Source organism: Vipera ursinii, assembly GCF_947247035.1.
Source record: "Vipera ursinii genome assembly, chromosome: 3".
Lineage (NCBI taxonomy): Eukaryota > Metazoa > Chordata > Lepidosauria > Squamata > Viperidae > Vipera > Vipera ursinii.
This window is the reverse complement of record NC_139516.1, coordinates 211,335,079-211,351,643: the sequence shown is the minus strand read 5'-3', so window position 1 is coordinate 211,351,643 and position 16,565 is coordinate 211,335,079. Positions and strand designations below refer to the sequence as shown.

Below are 16,565 nucleotides of genomic sequence, written 5' to 3'. Positions count from 1 at the left end.
CTCTCCCAGGTTGTCCTCGACTTACAACCATTTGTTTAGTAACCGTTACAATGGCACTGGAAAAGCGACGTGTGACTATTTTTCACACGATCGTAACAGCATCCCCAGGTCACGTGATCAAAATACTTGGCAATTAACTCATATATTATGACGGTTGCAGCGTCCCGGGGGGGGGGTTTCACATGATCCCCTTTTGTGACCTTCTGACAAGCAAAGTCAAATGCTCGTTTAACAACCTTATTGCTAACTGAACAACTGCAGTGATTCACTTAGCGACGGTGGCAGGAAAGGTCGTCAAACGGGGCAAAGCTCAGTTAACTGTCTCGCTTAGCAACGGAAATGTTGGGCTCCATTGTGGACATAAGTCAAGGACGACTTGTATTCAGTGTTCTCCAGTGGAGGTGTTGGAGCGTGCACAGCCTTATTGCGCTGAGATAACCCAGGAGTAAACACAGTAAACAGTGGTCTATATTAAATGGTGATTTATTTCACATTATCTACAATATAATACACCAGGAACAATCTACATACACGTGTTTATTTATTTATTTATTTATTTATTTATTTATTTATTTATTTATTCAATTTATATACCGCCCTTCTCCCGTAGGACTCAGGGCGGTTCACAAGGGTTTTTTTAAAAAACAGTACAACAATTACAAAACTTAAAATCAATTAAAAAGATTATATAGACCTTGCAATAAAACCCCAGTTAAAAAAACAGTTAAAATCCCAATTAATATGCTCAGACCAGGCGTCCCGGCGGAATGAACGAAGGTCGGGGGCAGTCCTAAGCTCTACAGGCAGCTGGTTTCAAAGGGCAGGCGCCCCCACAGAGAAGGCCCTCCCCCTGGGTATTGTCCGCCGGCAATCTGTTAATACAGAGGTCTCCAACACACAGCACCTACAGCAGGAAATGGAAGAGAGAGAACACATCTGCGGAGCCTTCCCTTTTATACAAGGCTCCTAAAGAGACACAGACCCTGCTTGCTCTTAAAGAGACACAGACCCTGCTGAGTCATTCCAAGCATTACATCTTACATGACATAAGCTGGTTAGCTGTTAAATCATTACCTTGACAGGAGGCTTGGTGCAAACAGGAGACAAACCTTCCCATTTCTCCAGTGGAATCAAGAAAACCTAACAGCCTTGAGATCTGGAGAGAGGGTGGATCTCTGTGGTCTTAGCGCAGGGAGGAGGGGTGCACAGGGCGGGAGGGGTCAAACGTGCCACAGCCCCCCCCCCCCCATGAATGAGCTTCCTCTGCTCCTTCACTTTCATCCAGTTGAGAGTTGCCTTGAGGTAAGGTGGGCGTCCTATAAATCTTCTAAACAAATAAAATCCGCCTCCTGCAGCAACACGGTGGACGATGAGGAGGAGATGCTGTACGGAGACTCCAGCACCCTCTTCAGCCCCACCAAGGAGGAGCCGCGGCGCAGCAGCTTGCCCTCCGCGGACAAGGATTCCCACCAGTACAAGGCCGAGCCAACCCACTGGTGCATGCTGGTGCGGGAGAACGGCACCATGGAGGTAAGGCAGAAGCAAGCAGCTCCAACAGAATAACAGAGTTGGAAGGGACCTTAGAGGTCTTCCAGTCCAACCCCACGCTCAAGCAGGAGACCCAGGCAAATGGTTGTCCAGTCTTTTCTTGAAAGCCTCCATTGATGGAGACTCACAGCTTCCGGAGGCAAAGCTGTTCCACTAGTTAATTGTCCCCACTGTTAGGAAGTTTCTCCTCAATTCCTGGTTGCTTCTCTCTTTGGTCAGTTTCCAACCATTGTTTCTAGTCCTGTCTTTCTTCAGGTGCTTTGGAGAGTAGTTTGACCCACTCCTCTTCTTTGGGGCAGCCCCTCAAATACTGGAAGACCGCTATCATGTCCCCCCTCGTCCTTCTCTTCATTAAACTAGACATACCCGATTCCTGCAACCGTTCCTCATATGTTTTAGCCTCCAGTCCCCTGATCCTCTTTGTTGCTCTTCTCCGCACTCTTTCCAAGGTCTCCACCTCCTTTTTAAACCATGGTGACCAAAATTGGATGCAGGATTCCCAAGTGTGGCCTTACCAAGGCCTTGTAAAGCGGTATTAAAGCTTCACCTGATCTTGATTCCATGCCTCCGTTGATGCAGCCTAGCACTGTGCTGGCTTTTTTGCCCACTCCACCTGCCCCCTCTCTGGTTCCTCCCACTGTCCTCTCGCCTCGCCCGCAGATCTACCAGCTGCCCGATTGGCGCCTGGTGTTCCTGGTGAAGAACTTCCCCATGGGGCAGCGTGTGCTGGTGGACAGCTCCTTTGGCCAGCCGGCCAGCCAGGGGGAGACCAAGAAGGAGGAGGTCGTCCGTCAGACTGAGATGCCGCTGGTCAAGGAGGTGCTGCTGGTGGCCCTGGGGAATCGACAAAGCCGCCCGTACCTCTTGGTGAGTCTGGAGGGTCACCTGCGCTGAGGGAGGCTGGTGGGGGTGAGGACCGAGCGAAGTTTCAGTTCTTCCCCCCAAGAGCCAAATCGACGTTAGGCGCCGTAGAGCTGGCAGATGCTTCCATGAAGGGAAGGTGCTCCCAAAAAGGTGTGCGGAGAGAGGGAATAAGTGTTCTGTTCCAGCCTACGACCGGCCCTGTTTGTGTGTCAAGGACAACCCCTTTTTCCTTTTAACAGTCAATAGGCTGGGGAAAAAACCAACCCAAATTTATTTGCAGTTCCAAATAATAAAGTCTTTCAAACAAAAAAAGCAGCAAAATATTTTCTTCAACCAAAAATACATGATTCAAAACGTCCAACAAGAGTCAAACAGATTAGCAAGAACAGACCAGGATTCTCTTTGAATGTCCCCGAATGGTTGCCTTCAGCAACTAGCACCGCCCACACCTCCCCCTTATCAGTCTCAAAGCGTGGCTTCTCACTGCCTTCTCCTCCTCTCACTGAGTTGCCTCATTGATTTTCTCTGCTCTGCTCTGCTGGATTGCCTGGTTCTAGCGTCTCTGAAACAGATTCAGCTGTGACTCCTGTGAGTCCCACACCTCTTCCTCACACAGCTGAGCCTCATGAGGAACTTGACTGGAGGGGCCAGGCTGAGAGTCCTGCAGTGCATCAGAGCCTCCCTCCAACACCATAGGCTATCCAAACCCCTCCTCCTCCTCCTCCTCTCCCTCCTCAGATTCCTCGGACTCAGCTGCTGGGAACACAGGCTGACACTGAATCACAACAATAAGTAGATAAACCTTGCAGAAACTCCGAGAAGGGCAGAGTACCGAACCATCTCAGGACAGGCTGTGTGGGGAGATTCTCCACCATCCAGGTCACAGTTGTCCCAAAGGGGCTTTTTCTAAAAGGCAACTGAACTTTCTTGGTTGGTTTCCCCCCCCCCCCCCCCTTTGAAGAGATGTCGCTTCTCATCCCAGAGGCTTCTTCAGTTCTTCAAACTTCTGAAGAACTGAATAAGCTCCTGGGACGAGAAGTGAAATGTCTTCAAGGAAAAAAAAAGGAAACCCAAGAAAGTCCAGTGGCCTTTTGGAAAAGCACCTTTGGGACATCTCAAGACGGGAGATGAGAGAAGCAACCGGGTCAGAATAAGTTCTGTTCACACTTAGAAATGTCGCTTGTTTTGTTCAAGGATCCCGTTGGCGGCATCGGCCGGTATTTAAAAGCTTGTCTGAAGCTCTTCTTTTTGTTTTGTTTTTTTAATCGAAGAAGGCTTTTGGGAAGGGAAACTGGAAAAGCTCTTTTTTGTAGAGAGGCCGGAGAGACGGGTCCAGGGTCTGTGGGGGTCTCTTCCTTTGGGGCTAGCTTTCTTCCCCACCGGCGTATCGCTCCTTGGGGGACTTGATTCGCTTTATTCGTGCTCTTTATTTCTATCCGCTTTCCTTATTTTATTTTATCAGATTTTATTTGCCACCCATCTCATGGTTGAAGCTGACTCTTGAGTAGTTACTTTCATGTAATTCAAGGCAGCAAACATGCCTACTGCTCCTTCACCCTCCTATTTTCCCCACAACAACAACCCTTTGAGGTAGGCTGGGCTGAGAAAGAGTGATTGGCCCAAAGTCACCCAGCTGGCTTTCATGCCTGAGACGGGACTAGAACTCACCGTCTCCTGGTGATTGGCCCAAAGTCACCCAGCCGGCTTTCATGCTTAAGGTAGAAGAACTAGAACTCACCGTCTCCTGGTTTCTAGCCTTCCTCAACTGGACCAAACTGGGCTTCGCGGTAACTCGGTTCTCTCAGGAACGGAGCTGAGGGAGGCACCTGCAGCTCAGAGCCGTGCCTGGTGAGCCGTTACGGGATGGAGTGACTCTCGGCGGCCTTCCCAATTCTCTTGCCAGGTGCACGTGGATCAGGAGCTGCTCATCTACGAGGCCTTTAACCACGACTCCCAGCTGGGCCAGGCCAACCTCAAAGTGCGATTCAAAAAGGTAGCCTTGGCAGTTGGGACCCTCCCTTATCAGTCGGGCGGGGGGTGGGGAGTGCAGCCCCCCCCTTTTTCTGGGTCTCAGTAATTTGCTTAGCAGGGAAGGGGCAGAGCAAGGGGCCCACCATTCCCCCTATAGGCAACCTTCCTTCCTTCCTTCCTTCCTTCCTTCCTTCCTTCCTTCCTTCCTTCCTTCCTTTCTCTCTCTCTCTCTCTTCTTTCTTTTTTCCCTTCCTTCATTTCTTCTTCCTTTCCTTGAATTCTTTCTTTCTTTTTTCTTTCTTTCTTTCTTTCTTTCTTTCTTTCTTTCTTTCTTTCTTTCTTTCTTTCTTTCTTTTTCTTTCTTTCTTCCTTCCTTCCTTCCTTTCTCTCTCTTTCTTTCTTTTTTCTTTTTTTCCCTTCCTTCATTTCTTCTTTCTTTCCTTGAATTCTTCTTTCTTTCCTTCCTTCCTTCCTTCCTTCCTTCCTTCCTTCCTTCCTTCCTTCCTTCCTTCCTTCCTTCCTTCCTTTCTCTCTCTCTCTCTCTTTCTTTTTTCTTTCTTTTTCCCTTCCTTTATTTCTTCTTCCTTTCCTTGAATCTTTCTTCTTTCTTTCTTTCTTTCTTTCTTTCTTTCTTTCTTTCTTTCTTTCTTTCTTTCTTTCTTTCTTTCTCTTCCTTCCTTCCTCTCTCACTTTCTTTTTTCTTTATTTTTTCCCTTCCTTCATTTCTTCTTTCCTTGAAATCTTTCCTTCCTTCCTTCCTTCCTTCCTTCCTTCCTTCCTTCCTTCCTTCCTTCCTTCCTTCCTTCCTTCCTTCCTCTCTCTCTCTTTCTTTTTTCTTTATTTTTTCCCTTCCTTCATTTCTTCCTTCCTTCCTTCCTTCCTTCCTTCCTTCCTTCCTTCCTTCCTTCCTTCCTTCCTTCCTTCCTTCCTTCCTTCCTTCCTTCCTTCTCACCTGCTCTCTTTGTCTCCTCCAACCAGGTTCCCCACAACATCAACTTCCGGGAAAAGAAATCCCGACCGTCCAAAAAGAAGTTCGAGAGCGCGGGGGGCGAGGAATCGGGAGCCCCCCGAGGACGAGTCGCTCGCTTCCGCTACTTTGAAGACATCTACGGCTATTCGGGAGTAGGTGAAGAATTCCTGGTGGACAGAGGGGCAGACCAGGAGGGGCTTCTGGGTTTCTCTGAGGAACAACGGAGACCAGAACGTTGGGGGTCTCCTGGTGGAGATGGTCAGGGAAGAGCCACTTTGGGGCACCTGCTGAATAGGACCCCAAAGTTGGGGGTGGTGAGATTTTTTTTGTACTGGACAAAAGGGAGTCAAGGAGGCTATCCTGGAGAACCAGGAGAATTCTCGGGATTCCTTAAGCAAGAAGCACCTGTGTTTCTTCTCAGGTGTTCATTTGTGGGCCCTCACCACATTGGCTGCTGGTGACATCTCGGGGGGCCCTGCGCTTGCACCCCATGACCATAGATGGCCCCATTGAGTCCTTTGCCCCCTTCCACAACGTCAACTGCCCCAAGGGCTTCCTCTACTTCAACCGGCAGGTAAGCCTCACTCATCCAGGGTTAGAACTTGGAAGGTTTCCCCTGGTTGGGACACCTGCCTGCTGAGTTCCTTAGAGCTGATCCAGAACCTGGTAGAGCAGGGCTGGCTGGGGAATCCTGGGAGTCGAAGTCCACAAGTCTAAAAGTTGCCAGGTTTGGAGACCCCTGTGGTAGAGGAACGTCTGACTGTGTTCTGTCCTGCAGGGGGAGCTACGCATCAGCGTCTTGCCCGCGTATCTTTCCTATGATGCGCCGTGGCCTGTCCGGAAGATCCCACTGCGTTGCACCGCCCACTACGTAGCATATCACGTGGAGTCCAAGGTAGGACTGGGCGCTCTGGGTAATGCTAGATTGGCTTGGAAATTGGGTTGCCCTGGTAACACAAGCCAGTTTAGTTTCTTTTATCGCTTTGATTCTCTTTGGAAATTCCTTCGTTGGTTTTAACGTGTTCAGATTACACCCTTAAATGTTTCTTCAATATCCAAAGAAGTCGGGCATCGTGTGTGACAGCGTGTGAGAGTGTTCAGTTTGTTGATTTCTGGATCATCAGCCTGCATGACTGCAAGCTTCACGGTTTCAGAGGCCGAGAGGATCTCGTTTTCATTCCGTGTATTCCCGTCTCTGCCCTGCGCCTTGAACACACTCCCCCTCCTGCCTAGGTGTACGCCGTGGCCACCAGCATCAACAACACTTGCACCCGCATCCCCCACATGACGGGGGAGGAGAAGGAGTTCGAGCCCATCGAGAGAGGTGGGTGTGCCGGGGGCTGAGGTGCCACATCCTCCAGCCAGAGGGCTTCCTTGTGGAAGTTTTGCCTGAGCTGAGGACGGCCCCGGGAGCAGTACTGCCCTGGTCCTGCCCAGTGGAGGGTCTTTGGGGCAAAGGAGCAAGGAGGAAAATTTGCTGGACTGTCCCTGAGCTGCTTGGTGAGGGTCCAGGGAGAAGAGCAGGGGACGTGCCCTTAAACGAGGCAAGAATGGCTGCAGTGCCTTTCTGGGCTAAATATTAATAACGAATAACAGAGTTGGAAGGGACCTTAGAGGTCTTCTAGTCCAACCCCCAGTTTAAGCAGAAGACCCTATACCAGCCAGGTCAAATAACTGTTATTGAAAACCTCCAGTGATGGAGCGCCCATACCTTCTGGTGGCAAGCCGTTCCGCTGGTTAATTGTCCTCACTGTCAGGAAGTTTCTCCTCAATTCCTGGTTGCTTCTCTCTTTGATCAGTCTCCATCCACTGTTTCTTGTCCTGCCCTCTGGTGCTTTGGAGAATAATGTGACCCCCTCCTCTTCTTTGGGGCAGCCCCTCAGATCCTGGAATTCTGCTATCACGTCTCCCCTGTTTCTTCTTTTCTCTAGACTAGCCAAACCCAAGTCCCGCAGCCGTTCTTCGTGTGTTTTAGCCTCCGGGCCTTGGATCATCTCTGTTGCTCTTCTCTGAACTCTTTCCAGAGCCTCAACAACTTTTTTATATTGTAGAGACCAAAACTGCACATTGGATGCATATTGAGGCAGTATCCTTCATGCAGTCGTGGCTTCCTCCTTCCCACCGGAGTTGGCAGAAACCATTGGACTTGCTAGGCAAAGAGCTGCCGTTTGGGGAAGCATAGATTCCCACAACCATAGACTGGGAGATTTCCTCCTCCTCACTGTCTCTCCAGCCTCCTTGAGCCTTGGCCCTCCTCCATCAGTAGGCAGGTTCTGTGGCTGCCAGGGCTTGGCAGCACATTTGGCAGCTACAGATATTCTCCTTTATGGGTACCAGGCTCTCTGGAGCTCAGTCTCTTTCCCCCCACCCCCTCACCTCCCTCTTGGAGTGGGCCCAAAAGCCGGACATCCCTCTTCCTTCTCCTCCGCAGATGACCGCTACATGCACCCACTGCAGGAAGCCTTTTCTATTCAGCTGATCTCGCCGGTCAGCTGGGAGACCATCCCTAACACCAGGTGAGAAGAGGGGAGGGCAGCCCTTGGATTAAGCCAGGGGAGGCTTTCATGGGGAGGGAGACGTTTATTTTATTTATTTTTTATTTTAATTCCATTTATATCCCGCCCTTCTCCGAAGACTCAGGGCGGCTTACAAGCTTAGCAGTAGCCTTCATTCTATGTATATGCCTGCTTATTAGGGCTTTCACACACACCCCAAGCGGCATTATTACAAATTGCCCCCAACAATCTGGGTCCTCATTTTACCTACCTCGGAAGGATGGAAGGCTGAGTCAACCTTGAGCCTGGTGGGACTCGAACCTGCACTAATTGCAGGCAGCTGGTGTTACTTAAGGCTCAGGCCGTTGCTTCGTCTCGTCCAGTGCCCCCCCCCCTTCCTTTGTGGATCGTGGAGATCTTCTCCAGAAGCCCAGACAGAGCCCAGAGGCTCGTCGTGTGAGAACGGCCGACAGGCCCCCTACCAAAAGGGGAGACCCACAGAGAGAGAGGCAGCTTACCGCCCCAGTTTTGGAGAAGCCTATACAGGTGGTCCTCGCCTTACAACTATTCGTTTAGGGACCGTTCACAGTTACGACAGCACTGAAAAAAAAGTGACTTAGGACTTCTTTTCACAATTACGAGTATTGCGGCGTCCCCGTAGTCACGTGATCAAGCTTCAGATGCTTGGCACCTGACTCGTATTTATGACGGTCGCCGTGTCCAAGGGGGGGAGGGTCACGTAATCCCCTTTTGCGACCTGATAAAAGTCAATGGAGGAAGCCGTATTCAACTTAACGACCGTGTGACTCGCTGAACAACTGGCAGTTCTATTGCTAAGTGCCCCACCTTCCACCCAAAAGACGGGCCTGTCCCTTCTTCTGCACAGGGGAGGTGGGAGGACACACAAACGTCGAACACACAGAGTGTGTGGTGCACAAAACTTGCTTTCTGTATAAATCAGTCACTGCAATTATTATTTGTGTGTCTTACAATCGCCCAAACTCCGATGGAATTGTTTGATACAGGGAATCCTTCTTACAACCCATCACTGACCCGTTACACACATCACACTAAGCCACAAGCTGTTGTTATCAGTGCACGTAGTCCTCAACTTACAACTATCCATTTGGTGACCGTTCAGAGTTACGACAGCCCTGAAAGCAAGCGACTTAGGACCATTTTTCACACCGTACGACCGTTCCAGTGTCCCCAGGGTCACGTGATTCGGACGCTTGGCAACTGACTCATATTTATGACGGTTGCAGCGTCCCAGAGGGGTCACGTGATTCCCCCTTTGCGACCATCCGGCAAGCAGAATCAATGGAGGAAACCAGATTCACTTAACAACCAGGTTACCCATTTAACAACCGCAGTAATTGACAGCCACTGTGGCAAGGCAAGTTCTCGAATAAGGCAAAACTCACTCAACAAGCGTCTGACTTAGCAACAGAAGTTTTGGGCTCCGCTGTCATCGTAAGTCGAGGTCTACCTGTATCTATGACCGTCACAGTGTCCTGGGGTTCACACAATCCCCTTTTGCGACCGTCTGAGAGGCAAAGTCAGTAGGGGAAGCAGGGTTCATTTAACAACCAGGTTACTAACGCGGCGTTCACTTAGCCGCCGTGGTGAGAAAATGGGGCAAAATTCACTTAACAACTGTCTCACTTAGCGACAGAAATTTGGGCTCTTAAGTCGAGGACTATCTGTAAGCAGCGGCCTTCCCTCCCACCCCCTCCTCTGCTCCGCAGGATTGACCTGGAGGAGTGGGAGCACGTGACCTGCATGAAGACGGTGTCTCTGAAGAGCGAGGAAACGGTCTCTGGCCTCAAGGGCTACATCGCTGTCGGGACCTGCCTGATGCAGGGCGAAGAGGTCACTTGCAGGGGCCGGGTGAGACACACACCCCTGGCGGTGTTGCCAACCTTTTCCCTGCCCTTGTCACCCCAGCTCCGTTCTTCGCTCCCAGTCCCCATTGTGTGTCCCACACAGTTCAGAGGTTAGGCTAAAGAATCAGGGAGATGTAGAGTTGTAGAGGGATCTCTGAGCCTGGGGGGGTCATCTAGTCCTTCCCCTGGTCAGGGTGGGATCCACCACTAGGCCAGGGTTTCTCAACCTGGGCCGCTTTAAGATGGGCGGACTTCGACTCTCAGAATTCCCCAGCCAGCATTGCTGGCTGGGGAATTCTGGGAGTCGAAGTCCGCCCATCTTAAAGCGGCCCAGGTTGAGAAAATCTGCCTTAGGCCCCTCTGATCAGGATCGTGTTTCCTTGCACCCGTACAAGCAGTCATATGGACACACACACCCCATATAAATTTTGTGGCAGTTGTTCTCTTCGTGGCCTTGCAGGTTATTTTCTGACTTTCCATCCGAATAGAGCTGGAAGGGACCGTGGAGGTCTTCTAGTCCAGCCCCCTGCACAAGCAGGAGACAATCTCTTCTTAAAAGCCTCCGGTGATGGAGCGCCCACAACTACTGGAGGCAGGCTGTTCCACTGGTTAATTGTCCTCACTGTCAGGACATTTCTCCTTAGTTCCAGGCTGCTTCTCTCCTTGATTGGTTTCCATCCGTGGCTTCTTGCCCTGCCTTCGGGCGCTTTGGAGAATAGCTCGACTCCCTCATCTTTGTGGCCTAGCTCAGTGGTTCTCTACCTGTGGTCCGTGGTCCCCTGGGAGGGGGTGCAGCGTCATCACAGGGGTTCCACAAAGGCTTGAAGAAATGTTAGGATTTAAATCTTAAGTCTTGGGGCCCCTGGCCATGGTCTGTGTCCACAAAAGGCATTTAAAGGGAGTCTGTGGTGAAGAAAAGGTTGCTGGGCTGTGAGCAATTTTACGGGGAGTCCGTTGTAACTATCAATGGTCACTAAGTGACCGCTCCTAAGTCGAGGACTTACGAGAGTGGGATGGCTCTCTTTCTCTTCCTCACTGGCCCCTTTTGCACAGATCCTGATCATGGACATCATTGAGGTGGTTCCTGAGCCCGGCCAGCCACTCACGAAGAACAAGTTCAAGGTCCTGTACGAGAAGGAGCAGAAGGGGCCGGTCACCGCCCTCTGCCACTGCAACGGCTACCTGGTCTCGGCCATTGGCCAGAAGGTGAGTGGCTCGGGCCCAGAGCAGACCAGAAGCTGTGGGAGCTAGGACTGCGGCACCCAGCAAGGAGAGGATTGGGGGCTCAAGGGCTGAAACGGGGGCTCTCTGAGCTTAGGGGTTCTCTTGCAGATGTTTCATGACCCAACTAGGGAACATCATCAGTGCTAGAAGGGAGTCGGGATTGGAGGGGGGAGGAAGAGGAGTGGAGGAAGGGAGGAAGAGGGCTGTTGGGTCCTTGGTGCTCTCTGAGCAGGGTGGTTTCCTTGCAGACGTTTCATGACCCAACTGGGGAACATCACCAGTGCTGGAAGGGGTGGAATTTGTACCTTCTAGCATTGAGGATTTTACCTCGTTTGGGCAATGAAATGTCTTTTAAGAAAACAGCAAGGTCCAAGAGCACCGAGGACCCCCAGGACTTTGGGGTGACAGAGGACTTGTCGAGGAGGGCCTGTACAGAGTCTGGGGGTTCTTCACGCCGATGTGCTGGGGGGCAGCCAGACCGGAGAGAAGCTGAACGATTCCAAGGGGAATCCAGGCATCCTCCCTCCCCTCCCTCTTTTAGTCAAGAGTTTTTAGCTTTTATTATTTTTTTAGTTCCTGTTGTGTATAGGAAAAAAATGTGGATTGCCCTAAACATCTCAGCTTCTGAAAATTGTTTGATGGACTCTGATGGGCTGAAGACAGACAGGTCATGGAGGGACGTCTGGGAGGGGGGGAAACTTTCCGAAACTTTTGGACATTCCGTTCTAGCCTATTGCAACCAGCATCTTTGTCAGAGTGTGCATAGTCTTATTGCGCGAGATAACCCAGGAGTAAATAAAATAAACAGTGGTCTATATTAAATGGTGGTTTATCTTACACTATCTACAATATCATACACCAGGAACAATCTACACACACGAGCTAATACGGCAGGATCCAACACACCACAGTTGCAGCAGAAAACGGAAGAGAGAGAACACATCAGCAGAGCCTTCCCTTCATACAAAGGCTCCTAAAGAGACACAGACCCTGCTGAGTCATTCTCATCATTACATCTTACATTACATAAGATGGTTAGCTGTTAAATCAATATCTTGACAATCTTTTAGTGAACGGACCTATCACTTCACCCAAAGGGAGTCGAGGGGCTTTCTTTCCTAAGAGATCGGACTGGGGCAGGCCTGGCAGCCAGGTTGACCTTCTGCATCCCTCCACCCACTCGTGTCCCCCTCCATCCCCCGTGCAGATCTTCCTCTGGAGCCTGAAGGACAACGACCTGACCGGCATGGCCTTCATTGACACCCAGCTCTACATCCACCAGATGATCAGCGTGAAGAACTTCATCCTGGCAGCCGACGTCATGAAGAGCATCTCGCTGCTGCGCTACCAGGAGGAGAGCAAGACCCTCTCTCTCGTCAGCCGGGTGGGGACCCTGAGCAGGGCGGGGAGGGCTCTTCCCACCCCACCCCGCCCCAGGCCACATCCCGGGCCTCTGCTGAGCTCCCCACCTCTCTCTCTCTCTCTCTCTCTTCTCTGTCTCTCCCCCCCGCAGGATGCCAAGCCCCTGGAGGTCTACAGCGTGGACTTCATGGTGGACAACGCCCAGCTGGGATTCCTTGGTGGGTTCCAGAGGGGGTCTTGGGAAAGGGTGGGGCAGCCTAGATCCAGGGACTTGGGTTCTCTCCAGCAGGCTGGTGTCTGCCCCCCCCCCCAAGGCTGGGGAAGGGATACTGGGGAGCAGTGGGTGAAGGGGGGGGGCCTTTGCAGCAGGGATCCAGGCTGGTGCCTCTCTATAAAGACGCTGTGCTCCTTCCTGGATTCACCCAGGCAGCTGTGCGATCCCAGGAAGATATAAGTCCTCAACTTACAACACTTCATTTAGTGACCATTCAGAGTTGCCATGGCACTGGGAAAAAAGGGACTTTTTCTTTTGCAGTGTCTGACAGGGACCGCAACCTCCTGGTCTACATGTACCTGCCGGAAGGTGAGAACAAGCAAGGGAGTTCATTGCCCATTAATAATAATGAATATTATTGTATTCTGACTCTGGGGGAGGCCGAGACCGGTCTCTATTCCGGGGGGGGGGTGTGCATTTGGGTCTCTGGAGATGCTCCCTCCTCCCAGGTCAGGATCGTCCCAGAGGTGCTTTTTCCAAAAGGCAACTGGGCTTTTCTCCTTTGCTTTGCCTCGAAAACGTTTCGCTCCTCACCCGGGAAGCTTCTTCGGTTCTAGCTGACTGGCGGGGAAGGGAAGGGTTTGTATTCTTGGCAGCCCTCTTGCGTCGAGGAGATTGCAGAGAGGATAAATCTTCTCGTTCCCCGCCAGTCGGTCGGAACTGAAGAAGCTTCCTGGATGGGAAGCAAAACGTCTTCGAGAAGGGGGGGGGGGAAATCAAGAAACTCCAGCTGCCTTTTGGTGAAAGTTTCACTCCCTTTCCTGCCCCTGGGGGGTCCCCTCGGCCAGTCCCGGTGGAGCAGCGGCATTGGGGAGGGGGCTCCTCCTGGTTCCCGCCTTCCAGCAGCCCCCTGGGGCCTTGTGCTTCCTCCGCAGCGAAGGAGAGCTTTGGCGGGATGCGGCTTCTCCGCCGAGCGGACTTCCACGTGGGGGCCCACGTCAACGCTTTCTGGAGGACGCCGTGCCGGGGCGCCCTGGAGGGGCTGGCCAAGAAGACGAATGCCTGGGAAAACAAGCACATCACCTGGTTTGGTGAGGGGAGGGGGGGTTGCAGGGAGATCCAGAATGGAGTGCTTCTCCCACCTTGTCCCGTTCACACAACCTTCCTGCGTTAGCCCTGGAGGCAGCCTATCGAGGAGCAGGTTCTGTTGAAGGGTTTCCAGATTAGAATATCGGTGGCCGTCTTGCAGACGTTTGCATTACCCAGCTAGGCAACATCATCAGCGCTGGAAGGAAGTGGGGTTCGTGGAGAGGACCAGGAGGAGGACTGTGTGCCATCTGAGCTGGGTGGTTTTCTTGCAGACCTTTCATTACCCAACTAGGTAACATCATCAGTGAATCAGCATTTGTTGGGTTATAAAACGTCTGTAAGAAAACCACCCAGCTCAGAAAGCACCAAGGACCCCACAGTTTTCCTCTCCTCCCCCCTCCCTCCCTCCCTCTTCCTCTCCACAAACCCCACTCCCTTCTAGCACTGACGATGTTACCTAGTTGGGTCATGAAATGTCTGCAAGAAAACAGCCAAACTCAGAGAGCACCAAGGACCCCCTATTTCAACCCCGAGCTAAAAAGATTCTCCTTTATCGGTATCTCCACTGATTAAGCCCTCCACTTAATAGCTGTAATTTAGGCCACATTTTCAGTCCTTAAGCCAACTGTAAAGCAGGTCACCACACGACTGCCACCCCATTTTACCCTATTTTTGCAGGGGTTAAGTGAACGTGGCAGTCGTAAAGCCAACACAGCTGTCACTAAGCGAACCCGTTGTTTGTTACGGGGCAAGGAGTAAATGCCAGTTTCTGGCAGAAATAAAAATAATTGTTAAATCGTAGCCACGTGACTGCAGGACACCGCAAATGGCTGACCACACAATCTGGTTGGGTACCACCCAAAACGCAGTCGCGGGTGGCCGCGTTGAGGAGGGACGGACGTTGGAACCTGGATCCCAGGTCCTCAGTCCCGTTTTGGGGATCAAGTGGTTGCTAAGTGACAGGTCGTAAGTCCAGGACTACCTGTACAGAAGTGGGGGGCGGGGGGAAGAGCTTGCAGGATGCTGTCCTGAGTCCTGGACACGGGTGGTCTTCCTTCTGCAGCCACTCTGGACGGAGGCATCGGGCTGCTGCTGCCCATGCAGGAGAAGACCTACCGCCGGCTGCTGATGTTGCAGAATGCGCTGACTTCCATGTTGCCCCACCACGCGGGACTCAACCCCCGGGCCTTTAGGTAGCTCCCCCCCCAGGGGGCGGAAGGGGGCGGGAGCCGGGCCCCGAAGGCAGCAGGGTGGGCAGCCTGGGCTCCCGGCAGCCTCACCTCCTCCTCCCCCTCCTCCGTCCTAGGATGCTGCACGTGGATCGGCGCATCCTGCAGAACGCCGTCCGGAACATTCTGGATGGGGAGCTGCTTAACCGCTACCTGTACCTGAGCACCATGGAGCGCAGCGAGCTGGCCAAGAAAATCGGCACCACGCCGGACATTGTGAGCAGCGGGGGGGGGGGAGAGGGAAGGGAGGGAGGGCAGACCCCGACCCCTCGGGAGGTGGTACTTTGGCTGAAGGCAGACGGAATTGGGACAACTCGCTGCGGGACAGCTTAACACGAGATGATAATAACGACAATTTCCTGACTTTACAAAACAAAAAACAAAAAACCCCACCTTACTTGGAACTGCCTTATATATATATACTCAAGACGCTGCCTGAACAGGTCTCAGGGCCTTGGTTACGACTTGGACGGTTCAGCTTTTACCAACCCCGGGCTGTGAATCGATTAAAAAGTGATATTCCTAATAATATTTGCCCCTTCCCAGCTTGTCCCAAAGGTGCTTTTTGCAGGAGGCAACCGGACTTTCTTGTTTTTCCTTTGAAGACGTTTCGCTTCTCATCCAGGAAGCTTCTTCAGCTCTGAATGGATGGTGGGGAAGGATTTATACTCCTTGCAGAGAGCTGGTCATTTGCCTCCTTTTAGAGTCGTTGAGGCCACTTGGAGCGTCACCTGAGTGGTGCAAATGGGGGTGGAGCCTTCTTGGAACTGCTGAAAGGACTGTATGGTAGACGGGAGATAGACGATATTGTGTCCCCCCCCCTCTCCCCCCCCCAGAGAGAAGGCTGTTCAGTTTGGGCCTTTTTGGCCCCTTTTTCAAACCAGCGGTCCTCTGCGTCCAAAATGTGGACTTTGCCATCTTTGAAAGGGCCACCTTTGTCTTTTAAATTCAGATGGACTGCTGACTCTTGTCCTGATGGGTTTGTTCTCCTATGTTGTGCCGTGCGTTTGTGAAGGGTTTGTTTTGTTTCCCCAATACACTCTAAAAGAAGGTGAACGGCCCGATGACTGCCAAGGGAGCATAAATCCTTCCGTTCCTCACCATCCAGTCAGAGCCGAAGAAGCTTCTGGGATGAGAAGGGAAACGCCTTCCAAGGAAAGCCAATCCAAGTCCAGTGACCTCCTGAACAAAAACACCTTTGGGACAGCCGTGACCCGGATGATGGAGAACCTCTGTAGACATCCCAGCTTCCTCACATCTTCTTCTTCCCCCCCCCAAACAGATCCTGGAAGACCTGCTGGAGATTGATCGCGTCACCGCCCATTTCTAGGGTGTCCCGTCTTTGCTGCAAAGGAGGCATTTCGACATGCCCCGTCTTCTCCCCTCGTTTGTGTTTGGTGTTTGTTTTTGATAGAAAACCGTCAATATGAGATTTGTATAAAATGTTAAGGATTTGTAAAGAAACGACCGAGTTTCTGTTTGGGGAGTGGATTAAGTGCTGGGGGGGTGGGGGTGTCTCCCATGAGTACCAGTTGGGGGTGGGGGGGGTGAGCAACAGGGACCCCCTGATCTAAATCTGCCCTCAAAGTGGTTTTCCAGGGAAGGAAGGAAGCAATCTCCAATTCTGTACCCAACGTGCTTTTGCAAAAGGAAGCTGGACTTTTGTTTTTCCTTGAAGAGGTTTCGCTTCTCCTCCGAGAAGCTTCCTCTGTT

The 16,565-nt window shown here is 51.7% G+C and overlaps 1 protein-coding gene across 4 annotated transcripts in view; it reads left to right on the top strand.

The window, feature by feature from the left end:
• The window catches only part of CPSF1 (cleavage and polyadenylation specific factor 1), a 42,495-nt gene extending 26,178 nt beyond the window's left edge, over nucleotides 1-16,317 (top strand). For all 4 annotated transcript variants that reach the window (XM_083360022.1, XM_083360021.1, XM_083360023.1 and 1 more), the window contains exons 21-37: nucleotides 1,356-1,530; nucleotides 2,209-2,415; nucleotides 4,316-4,405; nucleotides 5,362-5,505; nucleotides 5,775-5,927; nucleotides 6,132-6,248; nucleotides 6,587-6,677; nucleotides 7,785-7,869; nucleotides 9,597-9,738; nucleotides 10,788-10,940; nucleotides 12,166-12,342; nucleotides 12,472-12,538; nucleotides 12,856-12,903; nucleotides 13,470-13,625; nucleotides 14,687-14,816; nucleotides 14,930-15,068; nucleotides 16,135-16,317. In XM_083360022.1, the coding sequence (XP_083216148.1) occupies nucleotides 1,356-1,530; nucleotides 2,209-2,415; nucleotides 4,316-4,405; nucleotides 5,362-5,505; nucleotides 5,775-5,927; nucleotides 6,132-6,248; nucleotides 6,587-6,677; nucleotides 7,785-7,869; nucleotides 9,597-9,738; nucleotides 10,788-10,940; nucleotides 12,166-12,342; nucleotides 12,472-12,538; nucleotides 12,856-12,903; nucleotides 13,470-13,625; nucleotides 14,687-14,816; nucleotides 14,930-15,068; nucleotides 16,135-16,182 (2,122 nt within the window). In that variant the 3' untranslated portion in view covers nucleotides 16,183-16,317. The remainder of the gene's footprint in view (nucleotides 1-1,355; nucleotides 1,531-2,208; nucleotides 2,416-4,315; nucleotides 4,406-5,361; nucleotides 5,506-5,774; nucleotides 5,928-6,131; nucleotides 6,249-6,586; nucleotides 6,678-7,784; nucleotides 7,870-9,596; nucleotides 9,739-10,787; nucleotides 10,941-12,165; nucleotides 12,343-12,471; nucleotides 12,539-12,855; nucleotides 12,904-13,469; nucleotides 13,626-14,686; nucleotides 14,817-14,929; nucleotides 15,069-16,134) is intronic.
• The last annotated feature ends 248 nt before the right edge of the window (nucleotides 16,318-16,565 follow it).